The following is a 25,133-nucleotide window of genomic DNA, read 5'->3' as shown; positions in this document are numbered from 1 at the left end:
CTAGTTTCTGTATTTGATGCTTTTACACCTTGAGACTTTGCTGACTTTGGAGGGACTACCCCACGGAAGGCAAACTAACGCCTAGAGATAGCAAGGAATATCTCACGATGTGTACCCTTGCCATCTCTAGGAATATCATATCCCTGAGAGCATGACTTTCCTGTGCACAACTGCCAGTCCAGAGTCCATCCCCCAACCCCTCCTCTATCAGGCTCACACTCAGGGCCACATTTTCCCTGCCCTAATCATCCCAGGGCCAGGTGCCAGACAACTAGGGACAACTCCCAAGTCCCAGAGGCTGCTGAAACTATTCAAACTAGCCAATCCTAAACCTGCTTACCTTGCCTCTTCTGTTCCTTCCTATGGAAACCACAATGAAGGCTACAGTTTCAAATTATAGCTAAAATTTCCCCTTGCTTTCTCTGCCTCCTGACCAAGCCGGTACTTCCCTGTGTGCCCCACCCATGGCATGGTGTGTACCCTACTCTTGGGATCTGTGAGTATAATAAACTGTCTTTTCGATGACAGTTATCTCATCTGTTGGCCTTGCCACACCTGAATGATAATCAAACCTACATTTTAAAACAATAAGCATCATCCTCACTCAACACAGCTGGATCATCTTGTGAGTTTTATCTAATTGGCTATTTTTCCACTCTTTCTTCTTCCTACCCTCTCCCCAGTCCCACACACTTAATGACATCATGGCATACTTCATTGGAGTAACTAAGCCATGCCTCCTACATCTTCTCCATCTACCTGCCTCTGGACTCATCTCCCACATCCCCTCTCCTGTCATGATGGAGACAATATCTTTCTGCAAAAGGCCTTTCTCTCCCTGTATGCTCTGATGACCTCCCAACAGAGGGTCATCACCTGCGCCACCTACCCATACTGTTTACCCCAATCTGAGCCCCTACTTCCTAAGGTCCCAGTTGCATCTGGGGAGCCTGCAGGTAGCACACCCGTTTTCTGGCTTGTGGCCAGTCAGGGGCTCTGTTCCATGTAATTTAGTTCGAGCAGCCCCCGTGGACCCCTCCTGCTTAAAGCCACTGGCAGCCACGTGGCTTTAAGACTGAAGCAGGTGAGCCTCGCATCGTGTCCTGAATACTAATACCTGCCCCTGTCGGGGCAACTGGTTCAGGTGAGTTCCAGGGCCCCAGGCTGTTCCCTGCTTGGTCTGGTTGTGGACAGGCTGGGTTTGGGGGAAGAGAGACAGGGACACCGGCTCCGGAGGCACAATCAGCCTTTGTGTTACATGACGGGTAGAGCGTGGAGAGGCCCAGATGGCGTGTGCAGACCTTGGTCCCTAAAATATTATGCCCTCCTTTTCCCAAGAGAAGGTTTATTATCACCTGACTGAAATGAATGTTACACACCAGCGGCATGAGTCTGAATGACCTCCTAACATGTCTACGTCCTAATCCCCAGAACCTGTGAATGTTACCTTACGTGGCAAAAAGGACTTTTGGGCATGATTAAGTTCAGTATCTTGAGATGAGGTTACCTGGGCAAGCCCAGTGCTATCTCAGTGGCACTTATGAGAGAGATGCAAGAAGAATTGGAGGAAGTAGGAGACGTGAGGATGGAAGCAAAAGGTCAGAGTTCTTTGAAGAAGGAATCATGAATGCAGGCAGCCACTAGAAGCTAGAAAAACAAGGCAGTACTGCGAGCCCTCACGGCTATGGCTTTTTAAAAGATCACTTTAGCATCTTTAGGGAATATGGATTTTGTGTATCGTGTGTGGGGCATGGAGGTGCAGAGTGGCAGTTGAGGGACCAATTAGAAGACTTCTGTGGCTGAGACTGGTGGGTGGAGATGGAGGGCAGTGGGAGGAGTCATGTGTTTAGGTAGAGTTACCTTTATGGTAATAAAAGGAAAGAGGGACCTTGAGGGTTGGCCCAGGATATGACTGTTTAAGTGAGTGGGTCATTTTTGAGATGTGAAAGACTGGGGACAGATCTGGAGTTGAATCTCTTTCTTACTGTGCTAAAATGAAACGTAAAAACATCAGTCCACCTCTTTGAAAGCATCAGCCACCCTCTGGGGACCCCAACTGATGGTGGTGGTGTGTGCATAGTGGTTAAATGCACGGTCTGTGGAGTGAAATTGCCTAGGGTCGTATTTCAAGGGCTTACTAGCTGTGTGATCCTGCCTGGTTGCTTAACGTGTCTTTGCCTCGGTTTCCTCATCCGTAAAATGGGGATGATGAAACCTAGCTCCCAGTGAGGTTGTGAGAACTAAGCAAATGCCCACCATGTGTAAACACTCATTAAATGTTGCTCTTATGGCTTCCCTTGCAGCCCTATGTGAATTCCAGGCCAAGCAACTCTTCTAAGGCAGCACCAGCCAGGAAAAAGAGGTAATGAATAAAACAGGGCCAAAGACATTGAGGGGCTTTTATTATCCAGCCTCCACCCACCCACCACAATTATATATAATTTTATTTGGAGTAGATCCACTCAGAAATTGATGCCCGGACCTGGAAAATGGGCACGCTCTCTCCTGGTTTTGGGGAGGCTACAGTTCTTCCTTCACTCTTGGCTTCTTCTCCTGTCCTGGAGGTCCCTCTGGCTCAGCTACCTTTTCCTCCTCCTCAGCCATTTCTTTCTGCCCAGCTGGCCCTTCCCGCTTGGTCAAGTTCTCCAGCTCAGGCAACTTCTGTTCTGGTAGCTCTTTCTTCGTAAAAGGTATCTCCTTTTCCTCAACTAATACCTCCTTTTCTGTCACTTCACTTTGCTCAACAGACAGTAGCTATTCAAGAAAAGAAGAGTGGGAGGGACAGAGGGAAGAAGGTGGAAAAAGAAACAAGAGGCAAGAATTATATGATAATTATTGTAATTGCCAAGCTGCCTTTCTCTGCTCTGTGCCCACAGTGGCGGCTGTCCCAGGCCTGGCTACTGAGATCCATTCCCGGACGTTTGCTAGGACTAAAGAGTAGGGACTTTCTTTCCAAGCTGAGAGGGTGTTAGCTGAGAACTGAGGAGCAGTCATTGCCGCTCTGTGGGGAAATGCCTACTTGGGAATGAAGCCAACACAGAGGAAAACAGAGATGGGGAGACAGAAAACAACTCTGAGCTTCAGGGTCCACCCACATCTGACGTTCTCCCAGTTACAGGGGATAAATTCCCATTGCTGCTTACGCCAAAGAGTACTGTGGTTTCTGACATCTGCAACTGAAAGGGTCCTAACTAATACAGATGACACCTTCCAGCAGATGGCCTCACTGAGGCATGAACAGAATTAGGAGAGAATGGAGATTGTAGAATGATGCCGGAGGGCAAGACCCCATCAAGACATGAGGTTACCCAGTCGGGAACAGTGGACCCAGGGAAGCAGCCTTAGGAGCTGTGTGAGACTTCAGAGCGTTTGCCCTTCTCAGTGTTTCTCAACTCCACCTTTCTGGTAGTAGGTGTCCTTGAAATAAAGTCATCCAAACTGGATTCATCCTCCATTCTCTCCAAAGTGCACAAGATTATGGAAATCTTGGTACCCTCTTTCCTAGTCCATTGAGTTCCTGATGGTTCTGTGTGGGACACAATAATCTAGGGTACTGCTGTTTCGCCTTACCTCATCTTCGTCCTCTGTCTGGATCTCGATTTGACTTTCCAGGAAATCAGAAAAGCCCTTCAGGGTATGTTCGCCCTTATATAGTACAGCCTAGGAAGAAAATGGAGCAGGATCGAAATGGTAGCCCCTTCTTGCAAAATACTCAGGGATTCCTGCACAGGGAAATCCAGACTCAAATTCCTAACAACCTAAGTGCAGTAAGCAAGTTCCTTAACTGCTCTGAGCCTCCATGACCGTGGTTCTAACATAAGCATAATGAAACGTCCTCCATCACAGGGCTGCGATGCAGTGGTTCAGAGCAAGAATTTTGGAGCCACGCTATTGGGGCTCAACCCCTGGCTTCATCACTTAGCCGTGTAGTCTGGTGGCTTCACCTCTCTATGACTCAGTTTCCTTAACTGTAATATGAAGATAATAACAGTCCCTACCTCATGGTGCTGTTATAAGGATTTAATGAGTTACTATACGAAAAGCCCTTAAAACAATGCCCGACTCGTAGTCTGCACTATATATATTTGCTATTATTATTATTACTAAAGAATGAGAATAGTTATTTTACAAAGTGTCTGGCCTCTGTTCTTGCTTAGCCATCACTAGCTTCCTTTCCTCTTGCAGTCTTTAAGAAGATTAGGAAACGCTTACTGCCCTCTGGCTGTCCAAACTCCTTTTCAGATAACTGAAGATCTGTGCCAGGTCCACCCTTTCAATCTGGGCACATGCATCTTTTGCACCAGGAGGATGACATCTCGTTCACCTTTCTGCGGCCGGCCTTCTGCCTATGCCCTTGTTCATGTTATACTTCCTACCTATACTTCACACCCTTCTGATTTAAATCCCCACCATTCTTCAAAGTCTCATGGCTGCATGAAGACTTCCAGCCACATCTGTCCTCCAGTATGTGCCCTATCCAATTCCAGTTGCATTTGGAGAGGAGCCCCTATCCTGACTTTTCCTCCACACTCAGTCATACTCTTCTTAGGAGCAGGGACTTTGGCTTGTGATTCTTTGATTGACATTCTTCCCCACATGCCAAAGTGGCATGAAGAATGTGTCGCATGAACACTGGTGATGTTCGATGACTCTAACACCAAAGTGTAAAATACTTAATTGTCTCTATTACGCATTCTTTCTTCTTCTGATAGCACTCCGCCCCCAATACTCACACGGTGACTCCCCCGACCTTATTCCATATAGTCTGAATCAGGCTCAGTCCTAATACCAGAGGGAACCACTTGACCTAGGCCTGACCATCAAAACACCCACATCACCTTGACTACAATGACTGGGTCAGGGGGGACCCAATCAGACTGAGTCTTGGGACTTTTGTGAAAGCTAATGGAAAACACTCTCTAACTTGAATATGAGAAGATAGTAAGGGCTGGAGCTGAGAATGAAGCTGATTTGGTAAAAGGCAGAGCTGGAGACAGGGAGAGACTGAGTCCATGACAATAATGTAACAGTTCCAGTTACGTGACTCCCAAGAGCCCCTCACTTGTTGAGAGTCAGCGGGGAAGAGCCTGAAGATGGGGTACCGGTCCAGGTGCGTCAGCTGAACGTCATTTGCTGTGATGTCGATCTTGGCGATGGTGACTGTGGAGTGGTTTTGATACTTTCTACCCAGCTCTTCTAACACTGGGAACAGCGCTCTGCACTTTGGGGACCAGGGTGCATCTGGAAGAGAAGGGCCGTCACTCAGGCTCACACTAATAAAGACCCTGAAAGCCACACTCCCACGTAGACACGGTCACTGCGTTCCACTAATGGTCTGTTGCCATGCAAATTGCAGCCCCCTCTCTTCTAATAGTATGTTAGGTTACTTTACATTTCAACCATAGTACCTGATCATCATGAACTAAATTAGAAAAACATAATAACCTAGCCCCCTTCCATTCAGACACTAAAACTTTTCACATGTTGGGACGTTTTCTACTGTTCTCTGAAAATTTTCCTTTCCACTCCAGCTGAAGAGGAAAACCAAGAAAAACATTTATGATAGATGATTCCTCATGTTCTGCCAGAAGTGTGTGTGTGTGTGTGTGTGTGTGTGTGTGTGTGTGTGTGTGTGTGTGTGTGAGATAGCATGAGAGTTTTCCAACAGAGGTTAAGCTCACAGCTCAAGGTCACTTAGTTAATTAAGCAGAGGAAGTGGGGTTTGCAGACAGGTTGTTTTGAGCTGTGACCATGGTATCACACTGCCTTTCAGTCCCGTGGAGGAGAACGCACCCAGGAAGTGAACATGAGGTTGTGACAGGTACAACTACCCCCGGGAAGGGGACACTGGACTTCCCCCTTGAGCTCTTGTGTGTGGCCCAGTCACGGGGACCTATGGAGAAAAATCTGGGACCAGCTCCAACGTGGAAGGGAAACAACCTTGCCTGCCTGTTCCATTAAAATTGCTGGCTCTGTGGGAGGCGTGGCGTCAAAGGCCCCAGTTATTACATTTGGATGTTCAGCCCATTTACACACCAAGGGCTTCTGTGACCATCTGCTCTCCCAGCTGAATCCCCGAATCTCCCTGGGAGCCCAATGGGCCCTAGGTTGGAACACGAGGGGGCCTAATGGCGGCGGTCCCAGGGAGCCAATCTGACAGCCCTGCTTCCAAGAAAATGAAGCTGCTTTTGCTTTTTACCAGAACTAAGTGGGCATTCTCACGACTCCCAGTGTCCGTGAGTACAGAGAGTCCTCCCTAGCCTCTCACTTAAAGGCAGCAGGTCATGGTAATTCAGCCATGCAGACTTTAAACACCTGGCTCTGTGGATGAACGTCCATTTTAATGAGATTTTGAAAGGCCTGCGTGATGTAATCCAGCCCTTGTTTCACCCTCCAGGCAATGATGGCATCGGAGCCGGATTTGAACTTTTTGCCTTGCCATTTATTTGCTATGTGACCTGGGGTAAGGTAATTAACTTCTCTGAGGCTTGGTTCCCTGATCTGTATCATGGGGAAATCCACTGGACCTTCCTAAGAGGCTTGTTTAGAGGAGGAAATGAGAGCAGGTGTATAAACTGCAAACTCATAAGTGCACAATAGATAGTAACTCCTCCTGTTAAGTAAAAGAGATGTCTGAAGTCACTGCATTACCACCCTTCTCTGTGTCTCAGGGTGGAAGAGAAGGTCCCTGGCTTTGGCTCTCACATGCAGATCAGAAACAGTGAGGGAAGGGCAGTAGTTCCTGGCTGAGCACTGGAAATAATTATAACAACAGGGAAAATAATAGCAATAATACCTGTCCTTTATCAAATGCATACAAGATGCCAGACACTGTTGCAAGTCTTTTACATGCATGATGTGGGTCTTCAGTTTGGCTGCACCAACTCAGGTATGTTAAGTGTGGGCCATCTGAGAAGTTACTTAACTTACACTGGTCACTGGTACAGCAGTTACTAGAGTAGGCACTGGATTCAGGCTGACTAGGTTCCAATCCCTTACTTAATGAAGTTCACATACTAGCTGCCTGACTCTAGTAAAGTTTCTTTACTTCCCTGGGACTCTGTTTACTCATCTGTAAGGTGGGAGCAATAAAGCAGCCACTTTCAAAAGTAAGGTGTGAGGGTTAAATGAGATACACAGGCCTGGTTTATCTAGCATTCAATCAGCCATCAGCATTACTGTTGTTACAAATGGTAGCAGGCCTGATTCTGAGAAGGTATTCCACACATTCCAAGAATTTGATTTGGGGGGAGAGTTGCTTTGTAGCTGATAGCATCTTTTTTTTTTTTAACATCTTTATTGGAGTATAATTGCTTTACCATGGTGTGTTAGTTTCTGCTGTATAACACAGTGAATCAGCTATACATACACATATATCCCCATATCTCCTCCCTCTTGGGTCTCCCTCCCACCCTCCCTATCCCAGCACTCTAGGGGGACCCAAAGCACCGAGCTGATCTCCCTGTGCTACGTAGCTGCTTCCCATGGAATTAAAAAAAAAAAAAATGGTTCTGAAGAACCTAGGGGCAGGACAGGAATAAAGACACTGATAGCATCTTGATCCAAACTCTTTGGATGTCTGAAGACCATTCTTGGCACGGTGCTTTGATAGGTTTTGGAGATTCTGGTACCCAAGAATTCAGGAGCTACACTGAAAAGTAATGTTGAAGCCACTGCCTCCAATGGCCTCTGCAGAGATACTTACAGAACATCACAAATACGTCCCTTTCCTTGTCAAAGACAATGACGTTGAAGTTCTTCCCAACAAGCTGCTTAACCGGCCCCTGGTCCCAATATTTTGGAATTTCTTCACTGGCTTGATGTTTCTAGAAAGCAAATTTGAGAGATTTTAACGGTCTCCAGAAAGGGATTGGCATTTGGGGCTCCCCACCCTGACTGGAAACAATGGAAGACTTTCTCCTGTTCTTACAACTGCCTTGGGAAAGAGTTGGAAATGCTGAGATAGATCATGAGCTAGATGTGCAGCCTAGATTGTCCGGGGCACTGGAATCAGAGGGCTGATGAGGCGGCAGGGCTCCAAACCGGGGTGGATTCTAGCATTTCAAATACATGATTGTTAGAATTCTTAGATGAGGGTGCGTTTCACATCATTAACAACTAAACTAGTTTGTGTCCCTTCTCCCAAAAATATAGCCACCCCCAGCTACCCCAAGAATCACACTAAGATCATTTTATGTGACCTATAAAATATTTGTCACACTTCGTTTCTTGACACCTTCTCCAAGCTCATCGCCATTCTTCCCTTGCTTGCTTTCTTCAGCCATGCTGGTTTGTTCACCCAAAGGGCTAGCCTTCCACCCACTTCCTCACACCCACACTCCCTTCTCTATCAGATTTATCTCTAACTCAGATTTATCTTGCAGAATGATCTCAGAGGAGGACTTCCCTGACTCTACCCCAGACAAGGTCAGGCCCTGCTTTCATAAATTCTCATAATACTTGGTACTTTTCCTGCATCACTTATTTATCATTTACATTTATTTTTCTGGTTATTTGATTAATGTATCACTATCTCAATGAATGGAAAGTCACAAGGGACTTTTTCCTCCCCCATCATTAAGTACAATTGAGTACCAGCACATCATGAGACCTCAGTCAATGTTCTGTGAATGAATGAAAGAATGAACCCAGCTCTTGCTTCTCTTTGAAGAAAGTGGTGAAAATCTCAGAACATATATTTTTCTCTGCAACCATTATTTTCTGAATATCTCTTGAATTCACACCCTCATCTCTGCCTGCACTGCTGCTACCCTTGGCCAGGTAGCTTGCATCTCTCGTCTAGGTCACTGTGATAGCCTCCTGCTGTTCTCTCTGCATTTCCTCCTAACCCTCACCACACCTTTATTCTCCTACAAGCGGATTCTACCTTCACCAGACAAATCTGGCTTCCCACTGCTCTTAGGCTACCAAATCCTTAATATGCTTACAAGTCCTTGCTGTCTGGCCTTTGCCCAGCTCACCAGCCTTGTCTCCCACCATAGCTTCCCTCATCCCCACCCCAATCTCTGGAAAGGACCTGAAAATTCTTTGTGAGGGAGCGTAAAAAGTGTGGGGACTGGATATGGGAGACGGGGAATGGAGAATTAGAAATGGGCCAGATCAGGCACGTGACATATTATAGGTCATGCGAAGGATGCCCATCCTCATTCCAAGAACACAAGAGGATGTGCTGGCCCTTGAGAGGAAGATAGACACCTCCTGAGATATAACCAGAGGGAGAGAAAGAGGACAGGCAGAGCTCCAGGGAGGTTTGTAGATGTGGTGATAGAAAATGAGGGGCTCCTGTCTGAAGCCTTCTGTTTTCTTAATGATATATGATTACAGTACTCAGTTCAGACTGCAAGTAGGAATGGGGTTGGAGGAGAAACAGACTCCGAGATTAAGAGAATGAACAAAGAGAAATTTATATAGAAATGTCAGGGCATTTCTAAGAGCCAACAGGATATTTGGTTTGTGATTCCAGGAAGCCAGGCTGCCTCGTGGTGAGGTCCTTTTTCTCCAGGATTGGTCTGGAAGCAGTAGGGAAGTGAAGTTTGGGTTCAACAAGAGTGGTGATTTTGCCTGGTAAATACTACAGGGTGTAGAGGAGGTGGAAGGTGGAAGGGATTGAAGAGTTAAGGGAATCATCATCAGAGCGGTGAACCGTGGAATCCAAGTTCATGAAGGAGGGCAATAAAGGGATGGTGAAACAGGATCAGGAGACTGGAGGCCATGAAAAGGGTTAGGGATTGTAGCAATGTGGCTACTAGAGAAAGGAACTAAGAGGACGGGAAGTGTGAAATCAGGCTTGCAGAGGGGCTGCCACCTCTAGAGTATGGCCATAAGAGCAGGTGGCTGAGAGGGCATGGACACACCATTACCGGAGAAAAGACCAGGGCTTTGGATACTGACATCTCTGTAAATGAGGGCAGAGTAGGGGTCGAGGGCAGGTCTGGGACGAGGAGCTTAAGTCCTCAGAGAGCGAAAGGGAAGTGATCAGAACAGCAACGGGAATCAGGAGCAGGTGGCCGAAAGTCCAAAGGCGTGGAATCCAAAGAATCTGGACTTTCTGAAGGCAGAGGAGGAGAAGTGGTTTGGAAGTGGCATGGAGGACACCAACCTTACCAACTGGCCTGTGATAATGTTGTCCGTTAGACAAAAACCAGCTTTCATCAGAGAAGGCTGAGGGGAAGCAGTGTCTGTGGGGGGATGGACAGAAGGTAGTGGGAGCCCTCCAAGGTAAGGTGACCATACATTCTGGTTTGCCTGGAGAGTCCCAATTTATTCCTGCCATTTCAGAACACTTTTTAAAATCGCTTCCATTACTCTCAAAAGTGTCCCCATTTGGAAAATAAATAATATGGTCACCTAGCTCAGAAGGACATAACTCAGCAGGGTGGTTGAGGATATAGCAAGAGCTAAATAAACAGCAGGTGGTTATGTCATGGGGCTACATAGTGTTATGTAGCCATCCTTTTGCAGCCGCTCCTCCCTGGTCCCTAAAGCCTTTGAGGTTAAATCCTGACTGCTTCATACATGAAGCAGTCTTCCACCCCATCTTCTCCCCCAAGCAAGCATCTACCCTGGGGCCAAGTAAATCTTTCACATTAGAGTCTGAAAGAAGGAGAAGAACCTACTTTCAGAGGATGCCAGCCCTGGGAGTGCCTGTATTTCATTCGGAGATTCCTACAAAGAAAATGCCTTTACTTTAAGAATAAAGAATTAATGGTGGAATTATAAGGTCAGGACAGATCAAAGGTTAAATTGATTCGAGGTGGGGAGATGGGGGTATTTCCTCACAAGAACCATGAGGTTGACCTTTCTTCTGCCTCCCCATTCAGATGACTAAAGCCATCAGAATTACAGAAAAAGAATTATTTTGAGGCTCTGGATAAACCTTGTCCGAGGGTGAGCTTACCTTGGCCTTCCTATTCAGGAAGCTCTGGCCGAATTTCTTGAGGTTTTCATAGGTTATTTCCTCGAAAGGCATTTTGTACCTTGCATCAGAGCTTAAGTTTAGGATTTGGACACATGGGATTTCCGCCTCTGCGATCCGGAAGTATTCCAAGACACGTCCATTTCTGGGCTCGTCTGCATCCACAAGGATGAAAAGGATCTGCCAAACCAAATGAAACCTGTGTCTCTCTGGATCGGAGGCATGAAAAAGATAACGACCCCCTTACCGAGGGAGAGAAAGTGTTGGGAATCTGTTGCGGGGGGGGGGGGGGGGGCACTAATGGAAAGCAAATAGCACACAGTCTATGGAGCACTTCTGAAAGCCAGGACAAAAGCTCCTTTTCATCAGGCAGGTGCAGCCCTGTGTCTCGCTGCACAGACAGGCATCAGCTGTCGTCCTGGTTTCACCATCCTTGTGCAGGATACCATTCACACAACTGCAGGAAGTCAGGAGGTCCTGAGCTTTCATCCCAGTTCCTTGGGCAAAACAGTAACTTCCCCTCTCTGTGCCTCAGTTGCATTTTCTGTAAAGTGGTGATTATAATAGTACCCACATTATAGGGTTGCTGTGAGAATGAAACAGGACGCTGTGTATAAAAGGCTTAGTTCAGTGACTGGGCGGTATAAAATGCTCGGAACGTTTCACCTCATTATTATTCTAAATTATTCTTCTATCTAGGAAACCCACGACCTCATTCAATCATGCATTCAACACCTATTTGTGGAGTGGCTACTAGGCATTTTGCTAAGCACTGGGGATATAAGGCAGACAAAATCCATGCCCTCATGGAACTCATGTTCTAGTGGAGAAGACAGGCAAGAAATGAGTAAAGAAATTAGTCAATCAGATAGCAATGAGTGAGTGCCAACCAGATGATGGAACAGGGCACTGTGACTGAGTGGCTGTACAGATGGGGTGAGATAGAGGCTCAGTATTAGGTAGGAAGGCCAGGAGGAGTATCTGAGGAGGTGACATTTGAGCTGGGACCTGGGTGATGAGTAACAAGTCAGGGGAACATTTATTTAGGCAGTGGAAACTGCCACTGAAAAGGCCTGGGCGTGGGGAGGGGGGACACATAGAACGTTATAGAATAGAGAGACAAGGCCAGTGTGGCTGCAGTGCCAGAGAGGGTCATGGAAGATAGTGAGAGATGAGCTCAGAGCTCCAGTAAGGAGCCAGGCATTAATCTGAATGAGACGGGAGGTCACTGAGGATAAAAGCCAGAGTGTGACATGGTGATAATTTTTAAAAGACCACTCTGGTTGTAGAGAAGAAACAAGCATGGAAGGAGACCAGCCAGAGTCTCCTGCAGACCCTGGATTTGGATACTCTCAGGTCATTCATCTATCAAAATATTAAGAGCCCTACTATGTGCCAGACACTCTTCCAGGTGCTAGGGAGATTGTGAAAAACAAAGCAGACATATTAAAACCAACCACGTATACTTTCAATAAACATTTGTTAGAGGTGAACAAGATAAGATATGGGGGTATGACCTGCTGGAATAATATTCATCCAACTGTTTATCTTTGGCACGAAAATGGAGCACGATCAATAAATGGCATTCTAGAAGTTTGCTAACTGGGGTAAAGGCAATCTACAACCTAAACCCATGATATATGCCAAAATAAGTTCCATCTAGATTAAAGAGTTAAATTTAAAAAAATAATCTAGAAGAATTATGGCTAAGCATTGACTATTATAATAGAAATAGCGTGGAAGCAATCAGATTGTAATCAATTTAATTACATCAAAATTCTTAAAGTTTAAAATTGAATAAACCAGGAAACGTATTTACAAGAGGTGTTTCTGTAATTAGAATAACTTTCCTGGAGAAAAATGAGGTGGGATGTAGCAGACGTTAAATATGCTCGTGCCTAGTGGCTTTATTCTGTATTTATTTGGGGTTTCACAGTTTTTAATTGTTTTGCTTAAATTTCAGAATAATTTTCTTCAAGAGAAAGAGAACCTACCATTACCTTACTTCTTATAAAAATAAAGAGAAAAGTGAACTAAATAGCCCCCAGAGTCCAGATGGTGCTAACTCTATAAATATAGGTATAATACTTAGGAAAAACTGATGTGTTTCTTTTTTTTGAAGATTTTTTTTTGATGTGGACCATTTTTAAAGTCTTTATTGAATTTGTTACAATATTGCTTCTGTTTTATGTTTTGGTTTTTTGGCCCAGAGGCATGTGGGATCTTAGCTCCCCGACCAGGGATCAAACCCGCACCCCCTGCACTGGAAGGCGAAGTCTTAACCACTGGACCGCCAGGGAAGTCCCCTGAAGTGTTTCTAATGATAATAATAACCAAAAAAATAAGCACTGTTTATTGTACATTTGCTCATTGCTTTACATATAGCACTTCTAATTCTTGCTATAACTCCCCATTTTACACGGGAGGTGACTGAGACTGAGAGGTTAAACTCACCTAAGACAAAATCACTTGTAAGAGGAAGAGAATTTGAACCCAGGTCTGTTGATGCTGAAACCTGAACTTCAGCAACTGCTTGTCTGTGCTGCTTTACACCTTCAGGCTTTTCACACTCCTTGACCTCAGGCAGGAGTGGTCTTTCCTTCCCCTCACCTCCAAGCCAAATGCTAGCCACACTGCAGTCACCTACTCTTAGTGGAGCATGGTCCATTGAAAAAGCAGCCAGACCAGTCATGTTCCCATAGTAGACTTCTCAAAATGATGAGGGAAGAAGGAGCAAAGGTTTGGTGAGAAAGAAAGAGACACTGGGCAGGAAGAAGAATGCAAATCAGGAGATTGGTATGCAAATGAATACACCAATCCTCCCTGGATTAATTTATAATCGGTAAGGCAGATGGATCGCATTAGGGTCTATAGGTCTTGGATTCCTAAATAAAGAGCCCCAAGGAGCAGTGGCAACTTCCGCAAACCTTGTTTTGGAATTCCTTCGATGCCAATTTATAATGCTGCATTGTCATACGAAATGACTTGGAGCTTTTGGAGACGAAGAGCAACATGTGATTCAGGATGTGCAATTCATAAATCAGATCCTTATTCTGAAATTAAAAGGAAAACAGGTCATTCCTTGCACACAGCTGCCCCAGCTACCCTTCTCCCGGGACCCTTTGCTCACTGACCTCAGTGTTGTATTCAATAACAAAATCTGTGAGGTGCTGTTTTATAAGTTGATTGAGGATATGTTTGTTGGTACTGTCATCGATAAGCTCCTGGCGGTTCACGATTTTTCCCTTGGACAAACGAAGAAAACCATTAGAGGGCAGTAGCATCCATGATGTAGGCACTTAACAAAAGTAATAGCACAATCTTCCCCTTGGATAAAAGGAAAACACCATGGTAACAGGTGTAATACATAATCTAGATACTTAATAAATATGGATGGCTGGGCAGATTAGCCTGAGGGTGGAATACGGGTATGTGGAAGCCATGAAATCCTCCAGCCTACAGACACAGGGAGGATACTTGACGGACGGCACCAGCGGTCTTGCTCTGAAATCCATCAACGTATTTGTGCTGTTGCTGAGCAGTTTCTCACACGCTGCTCCTAACCAATGAATTTGTCAGGGATACTAAGGCAAGCCCATTTCTGGGAGATACAGGGCTTCTCTTATAGGGGACTTTGATGAACTTTCTTAGAAGTACGCTGCAGTCAAGGACTCTTCCATCCCACCTTCCTTCCTTCCAAAGGGTCAGATCTATTGGTACCTCATGGTCTGATAAGTTTCCCCCAGCTCCCTCTCTATTTTCCTTCAAAGGCCTTTCCCCTAGTCTTTTGCATGATTAATCCTGCCTGATGACTGCTTCTCAGAAGGACCTGGATTAGCACAGGAAATGACATAATTCTCTGTAGCCCAGGATCAAAGTCTGTGGGGGAAGGAGAAAGCAGCAGCTATCTCCTTATTTCTCTCTCCTCCATCTCCTTCTCTTCATCTATGCCAATCCCACCCTCTAGTCCAAACCTAATCCTCGGACTCCTGCAAACGTCTCCCAATGGTCTTCCAATTTCTCCCCCTGCTTCCCTTCCATCTATCTCCTACACTTCAGCCAGAGTGATGTTGTTAAAATGCAACTCTTGCTTAAACACTTCATAGGCCCTATTGTCCCCTGGATAAAGCCTATACTCTTTCCTGGCCGTAACAAGAGTTTAATAATCCTAATTAGACTTATGGAGAGCTCATGTTATACCAGCCACAGTTCTAAATATGTTATATGTATTAACTCATTTAATCTTCATAACATCTCATTGTGCTATATACTATTATTTTGCCCATTTTACAGTTGAGGAAATTGAGGCACAGAGAAGTGAAGTGACTTGCCCAGGGTTGCTAAGGTAGTAAGAGGTGAAGCCAAGATTCCAAGCTAGGCAATCTGAATCTAGTGCCCATGTTCTTGACCATTAACAGAGACCAAATCTCTCCTAAATGCATTTCCAAGTTTGCTATTTGGTTTTTGATTTTGTGATTGGGTTTATTCTGCAGAATTTTAAAATTTTTGTATGATCCAAAGTTATCAGTATTTCTTTTCATACTTTCTGGGGTTTCTGTCATGCTTTATAAAGGGGCTTTCCCCCTCCCTCCAAGGTTAGAAAGCAGTCTCTCCCATGGCATCTTCTGGTCTTTCCACAGTTTTATTGTTATATTTTTAAATCAGGGATCAATCTGGAATTTAATTTGGTGGAAGGAGTGATATATAGATTTAGCTTTAGTTTTCTTCTTTTAAATGGCTACCCAATGCTAGTCATTGAATAACATGACTAGCATATTGTATACTATTTTCCCTACTGGTCTAAAATATCATCTTTATCATATACTAAATTTCCATATGCATTTGGATCTATTTCTGGACTCTATGTTCATTCAAAGCACAAATCAGCTTATTTTATTCTCCAACTTAGAATCTTTCAATGACTTCCATGGGCCTAAGTAAAACACAATGGCTCACAGTCTTCTCTATGAGAAGACCTCTCTGAGAGTCAACCAGCATCTGGATATCACTCCACCTACTTCCTGTGTGGCCTTAGGCTAGTAACCTAACCTCTCTGAGCCATGTCTATAAGCAATGTGGTTATTGTAAGGATTTAGCTTTGCGTGGCGAGGGAGTAATGCATGTTCCAGGAACCAGACCACAGTGTCTAGAGTAACACCGTTCAATAGAATTTTCTGTGATGATGGAAATGCTCTGTAAATCTGGAAATGCTATTGAATACAGTAGCCACAATCCACCCGGTAATAGCTAGCTTGATTGAAGAACTAAAATTTTAATTTAATTTTAATGTAAACAGTCACATGTGAGTAGTGGCTGCCATATTGGACAGCTCAGATCTAGATCCCAGAGGGAAAGAGGAGGAAGGTTTGTAATAGAGGTTAGACTGTGGAAGGCTTCGTGGGCCTCATCAGGGACTTATCTTTATCCTAAAAATTATAGGAATCAGTTAAAGGGCTTTCAGTTGGAAGGAGGAAAGCGACCATCAGATTTTAATTTCGGAAAGATTTTTCTTTAGAGGACAAGATAAAATGTGGTAGACCAGTTGGATGTACGTTGTATTAGGCTATGGAATATGAATGGTCACTTGATCTAGGATGGTAGCAGTAGAAAGAAATGGATAGATTCACAGGATATTTTGGATTTAGAAATCAATGGGATTGGGCTGATGGATTGGTTTTGAGGGAGGTGTTAGAATGATGCCTAGGTGTTGTGGCTTTGCTTACAGAGGAGCTGGGAGAGATGGTGACACCATTCATTAATAGAGAAAAAACACTAGAAGAGGATCTGGAGGGGAGATTATGACTTTAGGCATGGCCATGTTGAGACATCTAGTGATGGATATAAAGGTCTGGAGATCAGAGAAGTCTGGCTGGAGACGTCATGGGTGATGGGGAAAGGGAGATGGACCAGAGGAAAACTCGAGGCAGAAGATTGAGCCTTAATTAATGTCATTTACTGGTTAAGGAAAGGAGGAACTCCCAATGGAAAATGGCTAGAAAGGCCAGAGAGACAACAGGAGACTCTGACTTCCCAGAAACTGACTAGTCCAATGCCCCTTAGTTCACAAGTGCAGAACCAGAATTTATACCCAAAACCCATACATACACACATAGTTCATTATTTTGAACTAGAGCCCCCTCACTAGCAATAAGACCAAAGTCCTACCTTTCTGAACACCAGAACACTGTCAAGGGTGACGTGGAAACGCCCAATGGCATTTCTAATCAAAATCACTCCAAACGTTAGTTCTGGGAAGTCTTTGATCACATCATAGAACAACTCTGCTACTTCTTCCTCTAAATCCTGTTTGGGGAGAGATGTCTGATGAGGCTTTGGTAGGAAGCAAAATGCCTGGATTTTTTAAGGACAGGGTGAAAATAGTGACTAATTCATCTCTTCACCTTTCCAAGTTCTGTGGTTTTGCTGGGCCACCTAAATCCACTTTCATGGATGTTTCATACCCAGAATACTTCTATGGCTATGACTAAGCCCAAAATAGGCAAATCCACAGAGATGAATGGAGAGAATCGATAAACTTGACCTTTCCCAAGTATTAGAGTGAAGGCTGTTCTAACACAGGTGTTAAGACTTTTTAACATTTATTCCTTAATTGCTTTCAGAAGAGGCTATTGATTTGACCACATGTGGTACCAAATATGAACTTGATATCACGATACGGTTGTAGTTTCAGCCTTCTTCTTTAGCTTGAAAGAAAATTGGGGCCAAAAACGATGTCAAAATGTAGGATGGGAGAGAAAAAGGTACAAACTCTCCCCTTGTATAAATATAATCCCAAAGTTCTGACTTCTACTCAGAGAAGGGGAGGAGTCATCAAAGTTATAGGAAATGAGTTAAGATGTATAAGAAACTCATTCTCCAAAAGCAAGAGCAATTTGCAAATCATTTATCATTCAGTGATATTCTAAATGAACCCCAAAAAAGATCAGTTATACTATCAAAACCACTTCAATATATGTCAATCTCCTCTCCTCTCTTCCCATTACTGTCCACCTTTGTAGTTAGCTTCTCTTACCATTTCAGCTTCCGTTTCTTCTTTATTTTTTATCCTGCAGTTCCCCCAGAAAACCAGTTCATTGAAAAAGGAAGAATGGGCATGGAATTAACCTAAATGAGAGACCTCTCCTCACCCTACCCACCCTCTCCTCACCCTACCCACCCTCTCAGACACAGGACTCCCCATCAGTTGAGAAGCCACCTCCCACCTCTTGAATGCAGTACCTGGAAGAAGCCGATGATGACCAAGGGCCTGGAATTCACAAACTCTGCTATCTCACTGGTGTCAGAGAACAAAAATGCTTTCTGGCTAATTTGTCTTCTCAACCAAACAACCAAGGCAGTAGATTCAACCACTCCTGGAGAGAGACATACAATTAAATGGATCCCACAGAAGTTTCCTCTTGAACTGGAGCAAGTCCTGTCTTCCCCAAGTTAAATGAGTAGAAACCTCTTGTCTTGGATTCCCACCCCTTGAAGTCCAAGGTCAGTTTCTCCTCTCCTCCCCACCTGAGCCCCAAAACGTGAACATTAACAACAGCAGCTAAACTTGACTGAGCACCTACCAAGGACCGGGCACCGGGCTGAGCATTTTGCATGTCTTACATCCCCACAATAACCCTATGGGATACATATTCTCCCAATCTTGCAGATGAGGAAATTGAGGTTCAACTTTGCCATTGGCCACTCCGCTAGTGAAGCTGGGAATCAAACCCGGGAGGAAGCATGCCCAGCTGTGTTTTCTTATTCACCCTTCAAAGTGACAGGAGGATGGATTTATTTTTTTAAAACATATAGTTTTAAAATGTAATTAAAAAGGCCAGCTAGCTCTGCACCCTTGGGAGAATTCCATTATCTCCCTGTGTCTCCAGTTCCTTAGCTGAGACCTAGATGTCCATGAGGTCATACACCCTGACTTCCATTTCTCAGCTATCATATGGGAAGTGCCAAGCACACAAAAGGCATCTAAAATCGGGACACATGTACCATATCTGGGGAGACATAATGGTGTGCCAGAATGTACTCAAGGCTACAAATGGACTTGTGTTTGCTAGGATCATCAGTTTCATATGGTGGCAGGTAATGTAAAATATTATTTTCTGTCAAGGCCTGCTATAGAATATAATGGATCATTTAAAATGAGTTTATGAGCTAAAGCAATGTTTGTTGTGAGTAGCTTTGGACAACATATTGGGTTGGCCAAAAAAGCCAATACAAAGGCCTTTATTCTTCACTCCTTCACTCGTTCATTCATTTGATAAATATGCATTGGGTGCCTATTACGTTACTGAATGCTGTGCTTGGTCCTGGGGATAAAATGGTGAGCAGAGACGAGACTATGCAGCTCTCGTTCTGTTGAGGAGGACAACTATCCAATAACTGCACAAACAAGGGTAAAATCACACCCAAAGTAAGTATTCAAAAGCAAAGTTCTATGAACCTATATAAAAGATACACGACCTAGACTGTGAAGTCAAGAAGAGCTTCCTGGAGGAAATCACTTATGAGCTGAAAACTGAAGGATACATAGGAGTTAACAGGAAGCAACTGGAAAAGGAAAGGCAGAGAAAACATCCTGTGCAAAGGCCCTGTGGCAGGACAAATTGCTGCCTGGGGCTTGAGGAATGCACACCGAGTTGCTAAATCGACTGGAAAGGGCACTATTTTCAGTATGTTTGCTTACTTTTCCTAAGAACATAAGGCCTTTTAAAAATTTATAATGCAGTATGTTTACATGCATAAAGGTATACAAATTATAATGTATAGTTTGATGAATTTTCATAAAATGAACACACATGTATAAATATCACCCAGATAAAGAAATTGAACGTTATCAGCCCCTCGGAAATCTCCATGGTGCCCCCTCCCAGCCACTACCCAACCCTCACCTAGAGGAAACCATTATCCTAACTTCTAACCTGCTCTTGAACTTTCTATTGAGTCATACAGTATGTGTTTAGGATCGGGCTTCACTATACGTGTGAGATTCCTCCATGTTGCACCTGTAGATTCGTTCCCCCTGCTGTGTAGCATTCCATTGTGTGAATATTCCACAACTTATTTATCCATTCCCTGTTAATGGGCATTTGGTTTGTTTATAGTTCGGGGCTATTAAGAATTAATTCTTGTGCATGTCTCTAGGGGCACATTGTATGCACTTCTGTTGGGTACATGCCCAGGAGAAGAATTTCTAGTCATGGGGACGCTGTGTCCAGCTTTAGTAGATACAGACTAGACCATTTAAAAAGCCACAGTGAATCAGGCCTCTAAAAGTTGGTAAGAGGATGATGTGGTGGTCTCAAGGCAAAGAGTGGGCGGGGGAGGCTTCATGCCACCCTCAGACCATGGCTCTCCACCCACTGCAGTCACTCCCTCCTCCTGGACACCAGCCCCAAGGCTGAGTTTCTATTTTCACAGTCGTCCAAGCCATCTTTTAGGAAGAAAGAGACACATATCATGAAAACAAACTTTCTCTTAAAGGCTTTGCCTGAAAAAGTTAGGTCTTAAATGACCTGAAAGGAATTGGTTTAGAAATTCTGAAAATACCAAAAAAAGGTGAATAAAACCCTTCCACATGGGTTTGAATTACAGGTCCTCAGAACCACTGCTCTGATTTCCCTTTGTGCTACTCTCTCCCTCTGTCCGCACTCCAGCCATATCCTTTTCATCCAGCACACTGGGCTTGGTATCCACCAGTCCCTCTGCCCGGGCTGTCCTTTCCTCTCAGCTCTCAAGGGCATCTCACCCTGCTTATTTAATTCTCAGTTTGGTCTTTTCTTACTCTCCCCTCAATCATTCTCTATTTTATGACCTGTTGTATTTTCTTCACTGAGTCTGTTTCTGAAGCTATGATTTTTTTCCTAACTTTCTCAGTAGCTCCTGAGGGGGAACAGAATATGCCACCTCAAATTCTACTACTTTGGCATATTATTTTGAATTAAAGTTACTTGAGAAATAGCCTGTGCAAGAAGGATGTCTGACCTTCCATTGTCCCTTCGAAAGCAGGAAATAAATCTCCCATGTAGAGGTACCCTCCCTACACCAGGACGGTAGACTACATCCTTATCACCAGACATAGGGATTTAAGGTCAAGAAGGTTGTATAAAAAAACCTTGTTACTTCCTCACTAATTTGCTACCCCAAGCCCAAACACCTTTGCCTTGTCAATTCTTCACAACTTTATTGTTTCTTTGTCTAAAAGTTGCCTGTTTTGGTCACTTTTTTGAGCCTCGTATCTTTGGGACTCCTGTACGTTATCAAATAAATTTGTTTTTCTTCTTTTACTCTTTCTTATGTCAATTTAATTATTAGACCAGCCAAAGAACCTAGAAGGGAAGAAAGGAAACATTTTCCTCCCCTACATCCTGTAGTGTCTGGCTCACAGTAGGTGCTCAGGAAATAGTTATGGGATGAATGGATGAGGGGAATGAATCATTAGATAACTCGGTTTGAGGGGACTTGATCTTGGACCCTCTTCTCTGGGATGGATGAGCTCCGTTTGCCCTTCTGGACCCCATAGGACCGAGATAGCTCTAAACTTGGCAAACAGCTTGTTTCTGAGTTCCTGCCAATCGGGCACTGTCCCCACTAGGCAGGTCCCTCTCCTGGTGCTCGGCTCTGAGCCTGAGGACACAGCGACAACCGAGGTATGAATGCCGTGTCAATGATTGACTGGGGCCAGAGGCCAGAGCTCCGCTGCATATTTCCAGGCACAAGCTGTGAATGCAGCATTAATTGAAGGCCTGGAGGCAGCCTGAGTCCCCCTCCCTCCAGGGAGATGGCCAAGGTCAAGTCTCCCACCATCAGTCCTTGGAGACCAGAGGAGAACCTGGACTTGAAACAACAACGACTAAACCCCACCTGCCTCTGAGGGAAGTTTTCATAAAAGTCACAGTGCAAGAGGCCAGTAAAGTACTGCCGCTCCCTTAGCTCAGGAAGTCCTGTCAAGTGGCAGAACTGGCATTAGTCATTCTTTTTAGGAAGTGAGAAACAGAGGCTGCTTCAAGCTCTCACAGCTAGCGCTCATCCTAAACTCTGGGCTCTGGCTCCGTCCCGGCATCCCACTGCCTCTTTCCATGCTTGGGGGTAATACTGAGGAAGAAGGGGATGGTCAAGCCCAGTACAAATATGGGCTGGCTCCTTAATTGTGGGGCCCTTGCAATTCCACCCCATTCAAACTCAACATATGCATTAAAAACCTAAGTGTTCCAGGCACTAGACTAGGGTCAGGAAACTAATAGTTTGAGGATAATAATAACCACATCTGCCGTTTACTTAGAGGACAGCACAGTGTACAGCAGGGATCAGTCAACTGTAGCCCATGGACCAAACCTGATCTGCCAACTGATTTTATAAATAAAGTTTTATAGGGACACAGCCTCGCCCATTTGTTTGTGTATGGCTCCTTTCTCACGGCATCAGCAGAGTTAAATAGTTTCAACAGAGATTGGTTTGTCAGGCCTAAAATATTTACTTTCTGGTCCTTTAGAGAAAATATTTGTGGATCCCACTGCTACTTAGCTGGGGAGCCTTGAGAGTTATTCCACTCTCTGCACCTCAGTTTCCCCATCTGTAAAAGCACCTCCTGTACTGTGTTATGACATCTGAGAAGGGACTAGAACAGTGCCTGGAACACAGTAAATGCTTCAGACATGTGCAGACTTATTCTTTCTTCCTAGGAACCCTTGGAGGTAGATGCCTTTACCATCCCTACTTTACAGATGAGAAAATCAGAATTCAACAGGAGGAAGTGATTGTTCCTCAGGTATGTAGTGAGGATTTGAAGCTGAGGTGTCCACCAGCTCTGGCAGCCTTTTAGGAGACCCCAGGAAATGAGGTGAGATTGGCCTCTGCCCTGTGCTGTCAGTTGAGTAGACAGTGAGGAAGAGATACAATTCTGTGAGATGAGATCTTTGAGGGGGAAGCACAGGCGCCGTGGGACCACAGAAACGGTGCAGGCACCCCGACCCAGGCAGTCAGGGGAGACTTCCTGGAGGAGGTGATAGTGAAGCTTCCTGAATGGCAGAGGAGGTTCCAGGCCTGGCTCCCAGCACAAAGGGAGCTCAGACAGTCTGGAAGTCGCTATGCTGTCACCTTCTTACCTCTAAGTGGAGTTGGACCTCACCTGTCCTTCAGGAGGCGAAGGCATCCCAGAGCCTGAGCCACTCCATGAGGAGATATGGACTTTGACAAAGTAACTTGGGGCTTCTGGTTTCTTCACAGCCCTCCCCCAAACCAACACATCACAAAGGGCTCCTCGCTTAGGGTCAGTGGGTGGCCATTGAGGGTTGTCACTCGGTGCATAGGAAGCAGCAGTTTTTGTCCCTTCTCTCACTCCTGCCCTCTCTCCCCATCTCTTTCTCTTCCCCTTGCACACACCAGCCTCATACAAACCAGCTGGGAGCCTCAAGGCTCCAAGTCTTTTATGCAACCTGCCCTGAGGCTGGCTCTTCAGCGAGTCTGGCCTGTGTGTCTCACACCCCCTTTGTGTCCATTCTGAGAACTGCAAGGCATCCTGCAGCCCCTGTACATGGTGGCCCTCTCCCCCCTGTCCCTTTGGTTCTTGTAACAACTCTCCAACAGGCTTATTGCAAACCTGCTAAACGCCAGGCCCTGAAAAATACAAACTCAGTGTTCTGAGATTCAATCATGCAACATACACAACGGGAACATTCTACTAACATAGTAAGGGCTGTGCTGGGCACTTCTGTGTTCATTAGTTTTATTCTCTCCATCCATCTATCCATCCGTTGTGCATACGTTCATGCAACCATATATTTAACACTCTTTAAACTTAGGACCTGCTATGTGTCACACGGAAGCACAAAATTCTTCAAATTTCCACAACATCAGGATATGACACACGGTAGGTTCTAAATAAAAGGGTGTGGAATAAGTAGTGAATGAGTTAACTAAACGGAGGATGACAGAGCAGAAGGGTTTGGTAGTCACCCTGTCTCAAGCCCGTCTTGTTCTAGCAACTCTCAGTCTCCGTTTCGAGGAACCAGTGCTTCCTCGGCCTGGGACCCTGTCAAAATCATTCTAAAGTGGAAGAGTGCGGTGGGAGTGGGGGATAGGTGAGTGGGGACCTCACTCTCTGGTCTCTATAGTTTATAAGCCATGTGCATCCCTATCCCACCTCATGGTGCCTCCAGAGCCCACCAGCTGAGATGCAAGCTGTGGTGGAGGCGGCTACACGTGCACCGAAATCTTTTACTTCCTTTAGACATAGAGCAGGGCCGTATTTCCCAGCCTTTCTGTTGGGTGGAGCGATATTCGCCATCTCCAGGCCTGGGCCACGGACACCACTGGTGGCGCCCCTTTGCCTCTCGGCACCAATAGCTGGCCAGATACAGAGGGAAGGACAGGAAGCTCGGGGGTCCTAGCGGAGGACAACGTCACAGGCTGGAAGGGAGCTGGGTCCTTGAAAGACTGTGGGGAACAGAGTCCCCTCATCTCCACCCTCTGGCTGCTAACTGGGCTCCGTGCAAGCAAGAAATAAACTTGTAATTCTGCTAAGCCACTGAAATGCAGATGTTTGTGTTTCCATAGTTAGCGTTACCTTGATTGACACGGAAGTACCATTACCTTTGCAGCTGATGGGCTCCGATCTATTGCCCTCAAAAAACAGCTTCAACTCTGGGGTCTTCTTGACATCAAACTCCTTCCAAAGTTCCTTCTCAACCGTGATGTCCACTTTGCCAAAGCCAATCCCGTTCTTGCCTTTGCCCATGATCTCCACGGCTTTGCCCAGCTCCTCAGCTAAGTCCCTGGATTGCTCTGAGGATGGGTTGTCTGAAAGAGGCAGTATGAAGACAGAACTCACTAGAGCTTTTCCTGCATCCCTGTCTCCCAAGGAGGAGGTTTTGTCTGGCCTGCTTAGCTCCGGGGCTTTTCTGGTGCCCCACTGCTAGTGGGTAGATTCAGAAATGTGACAAGATGTGAGACACACAGTTCAGGAAATTGGTCAGTTTGGGAGACACACATCAGGTTTCTTTGGGTTCGGTAACACTGGAAACAATACAACCTTGGGCAACTTAATCTATTGAAGCTCCAATTTCCTCATAGATAAAGTGGGGAAATAGTGACTACCTTGTGAAGTTGTCAAAAGATTTATTTTACAATCAGTTGTATTGTGCTTATTACTTTCTAAGAGTTTTACATGGATTAAGCCATTTAATCC

At 45.1% G+C, this 25,133-nt stretch overlaps 1 protein-coding gene across 1 annotated transcript in view; it reads right to left on the bottom strand.

Annotated features, from left to right (window-relative positions):
• Nucleotides 1-2,520: 2,520 nt before the first annotated feature.
• The window catches only part of PDILT (protein disulfide isomerase like, testis expressed), a 45,948-nt gene continuing 23,335 nt past the window's right edge, over nt 2,521-25,133 (bottom strand). The window contains exons 3-12 of the mRNA XM_030847168.2: nt 24,539-24,745; nt 18,176-18,309; nt 17,102-17,239; nt 14,071-14,181; nt 13,864-13,989; nt 10,919-11,116; nt 7,706-7,826; nt 5,063-5,241; nt 3,571-3,660; nt 2,521-2,754 (exon numbers count right to left, since the gene is read on the bottom strand). Of these exons, the coding sequence (XP_030703028.2) occupies nt 2,521-2,754; nt 3,571-3,660; nt 5,063-5,241; nt 7,706-7,826; nt 10,919-11,116; nt 13,864-13,989; nt 14,071-14,181; nt 17,102-17,239; nt 18,176-18,309; nt 24,539-24,745 (1,538 nt within the window). The remainder of the gene's footprint in view (nt 2,755-3,570; nt 3,661-5,062; nt 5,242-7,705; nt 7,827-10,918; nt 11,117-13,863; nt 13,990-14,070; nt 14,182-17,101; nt 17,240-18,175; nt 18,310-24,538; nt 24,746-25,133) is intronic.

The sequence above is a fragment of the Globicephala melas genome, chromosome 15 (genome assembly GCF_963455315.2).
Source record: "Globicephala melas chromosome 15, mGloMel1.2, whole genome shotgun sequence".
Taxonomy (NCBI): domain Eukaryota; kingdom Metazoa; phylum Chordata; class Mammalia; order Artiodactyla; family Delphinidae; genus Globicephala; species Globicephala melas.
Note: the sequence above shows the minus strand (reverse complement) of the source record. Positions and strands in the feature narration are given on the sequence as shown.